Raw genomic sequence first — 11,558 nt, forward strand, 5'->3', positions numbered from 1 at the left:
GGGAAATGGGCTGCTTTCAGACATTTGACTGAAGCATCCTGGAGATATAAATTTAGCTTTAGGTTTCAGTAATATAAGATTTTTTTTTTTAAAGAAATGTAAGTTGGAGCTGGTAGCAGATGTTCCTATTCTATAAGTTTGCTTAACAACAATATGAAAATAAGTGACATTCTTTACAGGTTGAAGGGTTTATTTTTTGTATTGTCGACTGAAAAAATACGCGCAACCTAAAAGTTATGTTTTTTTTTTTAACATCTTTATTGGAGTATAATTGCTTTACAATGGTGTGTTAGTTTCTGCTGTATCACAAGGTGAATCAGCTATACATATACATATATCCCCATATCTCCTCCCTCTTGCGGCTCCCTCCCACCCTCCCTATCCCACCCCTCTAGGTGGTCACAAAGCACCGAGCTGATCTCCCAGTGCTATGCGGCTGCTTCCTACTAGCTATCTATTTTGCATCTGGTAGTGTATGTAAGTCAATGCCACTCTCTGAGTTATGTTTTATTCGGCGGGAATTTTTAGGACTTCAAGCCCGGGAGGCAGCATCTCAAGTAACCCTGAGAAAACCGCTCCAAGGAGGCGAGGGGGCGGGTTTTGCAACAAAGGGCAGGTAGTCGGGAACATCAAAAGATTATTGTTAATTAAAGAAAACCAGATACCCCAAGTTAAGGAATTAAGCCCATTTCTATGTATGGGAAGATGCAAGAGTCTGGGCTCACTGAAATCATTCCTTTGATATGTACCTCAACTATCTGGGGCCAGTGTCCTGTGTTTTTGAAGGGAGTGGCTGCAGTCTGATGGCTGCTAGATGGCAGGTATTCTTTCCTTCCTGAGTTGCCTCGGGGCTCACCAGCTTACCTTCTGGTGGTGGCTACAATCCCCGGTGACTGTGACAGCCTCTGTTTACTGATATGGCAGGAAATAATCCATTTCTCAGTATCAAAATAAAGAATGACTTTTCAGAACCGTAAAAAAAAAAAAAAAAAAAAAAAAGTAATGTTAGTTTATCATGCTGATGGTAAGAACAATTGCCCCCAATGCGCTCCTGCATAGTGGATCTTCCTTAGAGCAGCGCCCAGGCGATCGGATCCTGGCCTCAGTTTACAAAGCGAACGTAGAGGCTGACGAGAACCCTGTGCCCCTGCCGGCCGGCGCGCTCGGAGGCGGGGACTGCCTGCCCACTGCCCGCCGCTCCCACTCCTGGGCGCGCGCGCGCGCAGCCGGTGGAGGTGTGACTGGGCAAGGCGCTGGCGGTAACTTCTCTGTGAACGGAGCAACCAAAACGACTTCTCGCAGAGTTGCAGAAGGTGAAAATGCGCCATTAACTAGTTCTGCATAAAGTTCCAGTCACCGCGCAAGAGATGTTCCGTGCACCCACTCCTTAGGAGCTGCCCACTCCTAAGAGGAAGAAAGCAACTAAGAGGAAGTTCGAGGATGCCGGTTCCGGGAGGCTGTGGCCACGGCGCAGAGGGCGGCCGGCCCCATGTGGTGGGGCTCCGTGCGGTGCTCCCGGTTCTGGTGCTGGTCCTGAGGCTCACGCTGCTCACCGCAGGTAGGGCAGAAGGGAGAGAAGGAAGGAGGCCGGGAGGGAGGAGGCGTGGCTTTCGCTACGCTGTGAGGTCCGAGTCCGGCTGGGGCTAAATATCTTAAAAAGCCCCAACCAACCCTGAACTCTCTATTGTGAAATGCGGATTCATTTACTGATTCAACAGTTGTATACTGACGCCTACTATGTGCGGAGTCGGCACTTGTACGAGCCTGTGAGCACGCGCTCTGATGTTCTTTAAACCTCTGCCTCTCTTGCATCATGCCAGTTGCTGGAACGGAGGGGCGTGAAATAAATTTACTCTGGGACTTCCCTGGCGGTCCAGTGGTTGAGACTCCACGCTTCCACTGCAGGGAGCACAGGTTTGATCCCTGGTTGGGGAACTAAGATCCCGCATGCATGCTGCCAGAACAGGAAGTTTATTTCTCACAGTTCTGGAAGCTGGGAAGTCCATGATCAAGGTGCTGACTGATTTGGTTCCTGGTGAGGGACCCCTTCCTGGCTTGTAGATGAACACTTTCTTACTATATCCTCAGGTTTGGAGAGATATCTCATATTTCTCATGTCTCTTATTTTTTATTTTTATTTATTTATTTTTTGGCTGCGTGGCATGTGGGATCTTAATTCCCCGATCAGGGACCAAACCCATGCCCCCTGCAGTGGAAGCACAGAGTCTAAACCACTGGACCGCCAGGAAACTCCCTCTCATGTCTCTTTTAAGAGCACTAATCTGATTCATGAGGGCTCACCCTCATGACCTAATTATCTCCCAAAGGCCCCTCCTCCGAATACCATCACACTGGGGATTAGGCCACAACATATGAATTTGGTGGGGACACAAACAGTCCGTAACACATCCCCCAAACACATTTGTGGATTAGAAGCAACATTGCTAAGATGGCAATACTTGCCAAATTGATTTACAGATTCAGTTCAATTCCTGTTAGAAACTTAACTGACTTCTTTGTAGAAATTGATAAACTGATTCTCAAATTCCTCTGAAATTGCAAGGCACCCAGCATAGCCAAAACAATCTTGGAAAAAAAAAAAAAAAAGAACAAAGTTGAAGGATTTTATGTGGATTAATGAGGGGCCATGAACTAAGGTCCTTTGTATCTGAAGACCCCTCCCCCCGCCCCCACAAAAAGGGAAGTTGTTTCCAATTATATGGCAGTGTTTTAGAGCCCCAGGCCTATGTTTCTTCCAAGGGTCTTCCATAACAGAATTCTCATATTGCCCCAGGTTTTCTGGAAGTGGAGATGGCAGGGAGGACTCAGATGGTTCTCCTGAATGAAAATGCGACTATCTTGTGCAAGATCCCTGGTTTCCCACACCTGGACATCAACAGTATGGGTATCACCTGGTTTCGGAAGGCTCAGGTGTCTGAAACAGAGATCAAACTGTTTGAATTTTTTGGAGACCACAAAGTGGCGTTCCGACCTGGAGCCAACGTGTCTCCATGGAGGCTGAAGAGGGGGGATGCCTCACTGCAGCTGCCTGGGGTCCAACTGTGGGAAGCAGGAGAGTACCGATGTGAGTTGGTGGTCACTCCTCAGAAGGCACAGGGGAGAGTCTGGCTGGAGGTTGTAGGTGAGTGCCTGAGGGCAGTGCCCTGTGATTCCCATGGTGATGGGGCTTGGGGTGGTGATGTAGATGGACCAAGTAGAGCAGAGCATGGGCCTAGGAGTCAAATAGATGTGGGTTTGAGTCCTGGGCTTCCATGGACTTCTAGACAACTTTGGACAAGTTATTAATCACGTTGAATCTCAATGCCCCTCCCTCTAAACAAATGTAATAGTACTTTTCTAAGAGGATTGATTGTAGGGAAGAGGCTATGAAAAATGCAAGGAAGATGCTTAGAATAGTGTTTGGCCCATTTTAAGTTCGCAGTAAAAGTTAGTCAAAGTAATTATATATATTATATATATATATATAGATTATATATATATATATTATATATATATATATAAAATATATATATATATAATATATATATATATATAAATTATATATTTCCCTGGTGTGTGGACAGTTAGTCTTAAATGAAGAGGTACCTCTGAAAGGTAACTAGGGAAGGAGAGAGACTGCACTCTGGTTCCATGGATCTTAATCCTATTCTAACTTTGTTGCTTCCAAACTGAGTGATTGGGTCAGCCATTTAACATCGTTACACGTGAATTTTCCCATGTGCAAATGAATTTTCCCTCATTTTGCATGTGCAAAATGAGGTGATAAGTCATACCTGCCTCATAGTGTTCTGAGGATTACACAAGATCATATATGAAAACGCTCAGCCAGTGCTGTTGTGAGGTAGGTGCTCAGTCAAGATTTATAACAACACTTTTCCCTAAACACGTTTTTGAGCTCCACTTTCTTCTATTATAAATAGGTCAGATACTCTGTGGATGAGCTTGGGGCTGCCATAACAAAACGCCACTGACTGGGTGGCTTAAACAACAGAAATTTATTTTCTCACAATTCTGGAGTCTAGAAGTCTGAGATCAAGGTGACAGCAGGGTTGGTTTCTTCAGAGGCCTCTCTCCTTGGTTTGTAGGTGCTTGTCTTCTCCCTGTGTCTTCACCCCCTCTTCCCTCTGTGTTTGTGTATCCTAATCTCCTCTTCTTATAAAGATATCAGTCATATTAGATGAGGACTCAACCTAATGATCTCATTTAACTTACCAACCTCAATAAAAACCCTACCTTCAAACATAGTCACAGTCTGAGGGACTAGGATTAGGACTTCAACATATGAATTGGGGGGGGGGGCGTACAATTCAGCCTGTAACTGAGGGGCAGTGTCTGTGAGCCCTCCATAATTGTACTTAAGACTTTGAATGTTTTGTACATATTAATTTTGGTAATGGGCATGTATATTAGAATTCATTTCCTCTGCAACAGACAGAAGGCCTAAAATAAAAGGTATTTTTTTCCAAAAATTAGATACACTTTATTTTTTAGAAGAGTTTTAGATTTACAGAGAAATTGGAAAGATAGTACCGAGTTCCCATATTACTCTTGCCTCTGCACCCCACTTGCCCCATTAGTAGCATCTTGTATTTATGGTATATTTGTTATAATTAATGAACCAATATTGATACATTATTCATTAAAGTCCATAGTTTATTCAGATTTCCTTAGTTTTTTTTCCCCTGATAATTTTCCTTGTTCTGAAGGCTACTTTGAAATTCATATAGCTACTCAAGTTCTCTTTGGGTTTGTATTAGTATGGTATATCTTTCTCAATCCTTTTACTTTTAATCTATTTGGGTCCTCATATTTAAAGTGGGTTTCTTGTAGAAAGCACATGTTTGAGGCTTTTTTTTTATCCACTCTGACAGTCTCTGTCTTATACTTGATGTAGTTAGACCATTCATTTAAAGTGATTGCGTATATAGTTGGACTGATATGTATCGTGTTTGTATCTGTTTTCTATTTGGTGCCCTTTGTTTTTAAATTTAATTTTTCCCCTCTTTTTATGCCTTCACTGGTTTTAATTGAATATTTTATATGATACCATTTTCTCTCTTTTCTCTATATATCAATTATACTTATTTAAAATTTATTTTAATGGTTGTCCTAGAGTTTGCAGTGTACATTTACAACTAATTTAAGTCTGCTTTCAAATAACACTGTATTGCTCCATGGGTAGTACAGGTACTTAATAACAGTATTTCCAGTTCTTCTCTCCCATCTCTTATAACATTACTGTCATTCATTTAACTTTTTCATATGCTATAACCACCCAGTACATTGTTGCTATTATTATTTTGAATGAACACAATGATCTGTTAGATCAGTTAAGCATAAGAAAAATAAATGTTTTATTTTGCCTTCATTTATTCCTTCTCTGACACTCTTCCTTTCTTTTTGTAGATTCTAGTTTCTGACCTATATCATTCTCCGTCTCTCTGAAGAACTTCTTTTAACATGTAGCAAAGCAGGTCTACTGGCGACAGATTTCCTCAGTTTCTGTCTATCTGAGAAAGTATACTTCATTTTTGAAGAGTAATTCTTCTGGATATAGGAGTCTAGATTGGTGGGGTTTTCTTTCTTCGAATACTTTAACTATTTCACTCCACTCTCTTCTTGCTTGCATTTAAGAAGTCCCATGTCATCCTTATCCTTGTTCCTCTATAGGTAAGTTATTTTTTTCCTCTGGCTTCTTTCAAGATTTTCTCTTTGTTTTTTTTGCATTTTGAATATGGTATACTTAGGTATAGATTTTTTTTTTCTTTTTTTGGTATTTTTCTGCTTGGTGTTGTCTGAGCTTCCTGGATCTGTGCTTTGGTGTCTGTCATTAATTTTGGAAAATTCTCAGCCATTATTTTTCAAAATGTTTCTTCTGCTCCTTTCTCTTTTCTTCTTCTGGTATTCCTATTACATATGTTACCTTTTGCAGTCATCGCACAGTTCTTGGATATTCTGGTCCCTTCTGGTTTTTTTCCCCATTCTTTTTTCTCTTTGCATTTCAGTTTGGGAAGTTTCTATTGACATTTTTAAGCTAGCTGATTCTTTCCTTGGCACTGTGAAGTTTACTGATGAGCCCATCAGAGGCATTCTTCATTTCTTTTATAATCTTTCTGATTTCTAGCATTTCCTTTTGATTCTTTCTTAAAGTTTCCATCTCTCTATTTACATTATCCATCTGTTCTTGCATGTTGTCTGCTTTTTCCATTAGTGCTCTTAACATTTTAATCATTATTTAGAATTCTCTATCTGATCATTCTAAAATCTGTGTCATACGAGAGTCTGGTTCTGAGGCTTGCTTTGTCTTTTCATACTTTTCAGCATGCCTTGTAATTTTTTGTTGAAAATGAGATATTATGTATCAGATAGTAAGAACTGAGGTGAATAGGCTTTTGGTGTGAGAGTCTATGTTGCTTTGGCTAGACGTTAGGCTGTGTTTAGTGTTAATGCTGTACCTGTAGGTGCCAGAGTTTTCCCCCTTCATTGTTTTGTTTTAATTTCCCTATGAACACCTTAAACAGAGCCTGTGTTTAACAGCTCTCTCAGTTGTAATCTACTGTTATCATTCTGGAGCTCTGCTGATGTAGTGGTAAGGTGTTGTGGAGGAGAAGCAGTCTATAATCTTATGGTTAAATCTCATTCTTTGAGTTGCCTGAACCCCTAGGCTGTCTCACCTTCAGAAGTGTTTCTAGGTGAGGCGGGAAGGCTAGAGGGGGCTGGAGTTGGCTAATCATCACTATCCCAGGTCAGGCAAGACTCTGGCAAAGTCTTTTCCCTTGAGAGCATCCTTTATTATGGAGAATGCACTGGGTATATTTTTAAATAATTACTTTTCCTCTCCCCACTGCTCAAAATAGGAGGGAGTTTTTCTTGGATCTTCACAGTGAGAGCGTGGTGGGATTCTGGGAGGTAAAACTCATGAAAGTGTTGTGACTCCCCCCTAAGACTGGGCCTTTAGGAGTTTTTTATTCTCAATCTTGTCCACACTTATGCTTTAGCAATTTGTCAGAGTTACTGCTTAAGTGTGTCGACCAGTTTATTACTCCAGTACCTTCTGCTTAAGGTTTTATGATCTCAGCTGTGATTCTCTCAATCTGCCTGTCTTTTTTCAGGGTGGTGGTTTGCCCTGTCACCTCAATTCTCTGATGGATCTAAGAAAAGCTGTGGATTTGCAGTTTGTTCAGCTCAGCTTTTTTTTCCTGTTATGAGGATAGAAGTGATGACTTTAGGTCTTTACATGTCAGAGGGAAGCCAGAAGTCAATAGTGCTTTTAAGAAGGTAGTTTATTTTCCTTTCACAAAAATGTAGCCAACCCAGGGCATGTATGGCAGTTCTGTGATCATCTAGGACCCAGGATCCTTTTGTCTCGTCACTTTGCCATCCTCAACCTGCATTTCCACCTTGTGCTTGGAAATGGCTTCTCCATCTCCAGCCATGACGTGGTATTGCAGCCATTCTGCAGGAAGGAAGAAGTGGAGGGGGAGAAACACTGTTCTTTTCTTTAAGATACCCTTGTTATTTCAGGAGACTTCTTAGAAGTTGCTCTCACTACTTCTGAATACATCCAAACTTCCAGACCCTTAGTTCACATGCCTACACCCAGCTGCAGAGGAGGGTGGGAGAAGTAGCTTTAACTTGGAGGTGTCATTGAAGAATGGAGATTCGCAACAATTAGCAGTCTCTGCCACAACACTGTTCCAAGGCTTTCCTCAGATTCTCAACGGTGTCTATGACACAGAGGGGCTTAAGAAACTCTGCTTTATTAAATTGTGGTGAGTTTCAGGGTCACAGCATATCAGCACCCTGCCAGCACTGGGACCAGCATACCCAGAACATTTAGCCTAGGCAGAATACCATTCAGTTTACTCACCTTTCCTGAAGGCTTGCCATGGGTCTGACATTGGGCTGATAATAGGCAAGTCCCTACCTACCCTCAAGGCATGATTTCTCTCCCCTGGCAGCTCACCCAGTCAGTAGCTTGTTTCTGGAGCAAGCCATGGTGAAAGATAATGAAGACAAACATATTTTGTGTAAGTCAAGTGGATTCTACCCAGAGGATATTAGCATAACGTGGAAAAGGTGGACCCAGAAGGAGCCCCAGTTCCAGGAGATTTCTGAGGACATCATCACTGGCCCCACCATCAAGAATGAGGATGGTACATTTAATATCACTAGCTACTTGAGGCTGAAGCCCTCTCTGGAAGACAATGTGACCATCTACCAGTGTGTGGTATGGCATGTATCCTCACTCATGTGCCAGAGTTTCAACTTCACCCCAATTCTGATAGGTAAGCATCCCCCTAGACATTTCCCCAACTTTTCATCTTGAGAGGAGTATAATATCAACTTTGGTTACCACACAGTCTAGGGGAATATGGGGGCCAATAGGGAAGGAGAGAAAGCTTGGTCTGGTTTAGCTCAGCCCCAGAGTCAGCGGTCCAGATTAGGTCCTTAAGCTGGGACAGATGGTCTAATAGGTAGAGAGTGGTGATGACCTGGCTTCCAGGGTCATGGCTCTGGTCCTGCTGGTCCAATGCATCTGCCTAGAGCTGAGGGAGGTAAGGAAGGCAGAGGCTAACTAGTGGCCCTGGGGAATGTGGTCAGGGTGTGCCAGATGGGGCTTGGGATGGCCCTGAAGGGAGAGAGAAATTGTTCCTGGAAGTAAGGACTAGGGATTGTGTGGGTGGGTGATGTGTGCAGGGATGTGTTTAGGATATGTGTGGGGCATGGGGAATATGAAATTGAAATATGCTTTGTGTGTATGGTATAAGGGATTTGTCTGGGTGATATGTATATGTGTTAGTCCGTATGGGCTGCTATTGGGTTGGCCAAAAGGTTCATTCGTTTTTTTCCATAAGATGGCTCTATTAGCACTTAGTTGTCTTTAACTTCATTCAAAACAGTTTTGTTAGATTGTACATGACAGCTGTCATATCAGTGTGCATTTAAAAAAAGACATCAAAATTGGTGAATTTTTGTGTAGCCATTTTAATATTGAAGATGGAAGAAAAAAAGCAACATTTTTGGCATATTATGCTTTATTATTTCAAGAAAAGTAAAAACGCAACCGAAATGCAAAAAAGATTTGTGCAGTGTATGGAGAAGGTGCTGTGACTGATCAAACGTGTCGAAAGTGGTTTGCGAAGTTTCGTGCTGGAGATTTCTTGCCGGACGATGCTCCACGGTCAGGTAGACCAGTTGAAGTTGATAGCGATCAAATCAAGATATTAATTGAGAACAATCAACATTATACCACGCGGGAGATAGCCAACATACTCAAAATATCCAAATCAAGCATTGAAAATCATTTGCACCAGCTTGGTTATGTTCATCTCTTTGATGTTTGGGTTGCACATAAGTTAAGCGAAAAAAACCTTCTTGACCGTATTTCTGCATGCAATTCTCTACTTAAACATAACGAAAATGTTCTGTTTTTAAAACAAATTGTGACGGGCGATGAAAAGTGGGTACTGTATAATAACGTGAAACGGAAGAGATCGTAGGCAAGCGAAATGAACCACCACCAACCACACGTAAGGCCAGTCTTCATCCAAAGAAGGTGATGTGTATATGGTGGGATTGGAAGGGAGTCCTCTATTATGAGCTCCTTTCGGAAAACCAAACGATTAATTCCAACAAGTACTGCTCCCAGTTAGACCAACTGAAAGCAGTACTCGACGAAAAGCGTCCAGGATTAGTCAACAGAAAATACATAATCTTCCATCAGGATAATGTAAGACCGCATGTTTCTTTGATGACCAGGCAAAAACTGTTACAGCTTGGCTGGGAAGTTCTGATCCATCTGCTGTATTCACCAGACATTGCACCTTTGGATTTCCATTTATTTTGGTCTTTACAAAATTCTCTTAATGGAAAAAATTTCAATTCCCTGGAAGACTATAAAAGGCACCTGGAACAGTTCTTTGCTCAAAAAGATAAAAAGTTTTGGGAAGATGGAATTATGAAGTTGCCTGAAAAATGGCAGAAGATAGTGGAACAAAAGGGTGAATACGTTGTTCAATAAGCTCTTGGTGAAAATGAAAAATGTGTCTTTTATTTTTACTTAAAAATCGAAGGCACTTTTTGGCCAACCCAATACAACAAATTGCCACAGACTGGGTCACTTATAAACAACAGAACTTTATTTTTCACAGTTCTGGAGGCTGGAATTCTGAGATTAGTGTGCCACCATGGCTAAGTGAGAGCCCTTTTTCAGGTTTCAGACTTCTCATGGTGTCCTCACATTGTGGAAGGGGCGAGGGATCTCTCAAGGGCCTCCTTTATAAGGCACTAATCTGACTCATGAGGGCTCCCCCCTCATGACCTAAAGCTCCCCAAATCCCCACCTCCTAATACCATCATATTGGGCATTAGGATTTCAACATAAGAATTTTGAGGGGAGATAGACATTCAGTCTATAGCAGTATACAAGTGATATAGGGTAGTGTAGTAGTATGGAAGCTTTGAACGTGTGCATGGCATGTGTATATTGTATGTGGTGTTTGATATTGCGGTGTTTTTCTGGCAAGTGCTAAGCAGGCTGTTTGATGTGTGGAGGTGTTAAGTGATAGGATGGAGGACGCAAAGACGTGTGGCAGAAGGTTGGTGGTTCTATCTCTGACAGGGAAGATGACACACAACCACACAGATCCTAGAAGCAGTCGTGTGGTCTCTTTGGCCCCTACCAGTAGGTTTCCTCTTAATGTTCTCCTCTTCTTTCTCTCTGCAGAATCTGAGAAGAAAACTGACTCGTGGATTGTTTGGTTGTGTATTGGATTGATCTTTACTGTACTGATCTTAGTAATTTTATTTTTATATTTTTTTCTTTGGAAAAGGTAAGAGGCTGCAAAGCAAAGTTTAGACTTATGTTTTGGAGTAGGCTCTGGGAGTTCAGAACTCACGGCCAATGCATGGTGTTGGGGAGTTCTCAGGGTTGATGCTGGGATATTCTAAGTGTATTTATGGTGTGTGGCTTTTTCTGATGTGTTGGGGAGGAACTGTCTCATTTGGTCTCCATGTGGTGGCCTGGGACTCTGGGGAGATGCATTGTAAAGCCCCTCTGCCTTCTCATAATAAAGTCTCACTGTAAATCAAACCTGACCTCATTGTTCACACCAGGCCTGTGAATGATGTGGGCTGCACTAGTGTTCTCACATATAGAATCCATAGCTCAGAGAGGGGAATTCCTTCCCCCAGTTGCTCATATTTTTTTAATAGCTCAATGAGATAACTTACCACCCAGATTTTACTGGTTTAACCAAGAACTTCTAACGCTAGTGAGGGTGTTTCCAAACTAAAACATGTTTCCAAACATGTTTATCCCTCTGGCCCACATAGCAAATAAAATAACTCAAGCTGTTGAGACGAGTGTAAATGTGTTGGTTAAATGGTTCTAGGTAATAAAATTGCCTCCAGTTATTTATGAGCCTGCCAAGGCAGAATCTGTGCAATAGCTAATATATCTCATTATAAATGCTTCAGGAAAAGCAGAACAATCCATTAATCAAGAAAAAAGGCTGTTTGTCTAAAGTTGGCCA

General features: G+C 42.0%; 1 protein-coding gene across 1 annotated transcript; it reads left to right on the plus strand.

The window, feature by feature from the left end:
- The first annotated feature begins 1,187 nt into the window (after positions 1-1,187).
- Positions 1,188-11,121, plus strand: NCR3LG1 (natural killer cell cytotoxicity receptor 3 ligand 1). Its single transcript, XM_059929577.1, has 4 exons — positions 1,188-1,558; positions 2,795-3,142; positions 7,983-8,309; positions 10,751-11,121. The coding sequence occupies exons 1-4, from the start codon at positions 1,441-1,443 to the stop codon at positions 10,858-10,860; spliced, it is 903 nt and encodes a 300-aa protein (XP_059785560.1). The 5' UTR covers positions 1,188-1,440; the 3' UTR covers positions 10,861-11,121.
- Positions 11,122-11,558: the final 437 nt, after the last annotated feature.

The sequence above is a fragment of the Balaenoptera ricei genome, chromosome 8, assembly GCF_028023285.1.
Source record: "Balaenoptera ricei isolate mBalRic1 chromosome 8, mBalRic1.hap2, whole genome shotgun sequence".
NCBI lineage: Eukaryota > Metazoa > Chordata > Mammalia > Artiodactyla > Balaenopteridae > Balaenoptera > Balaenoptera ricei.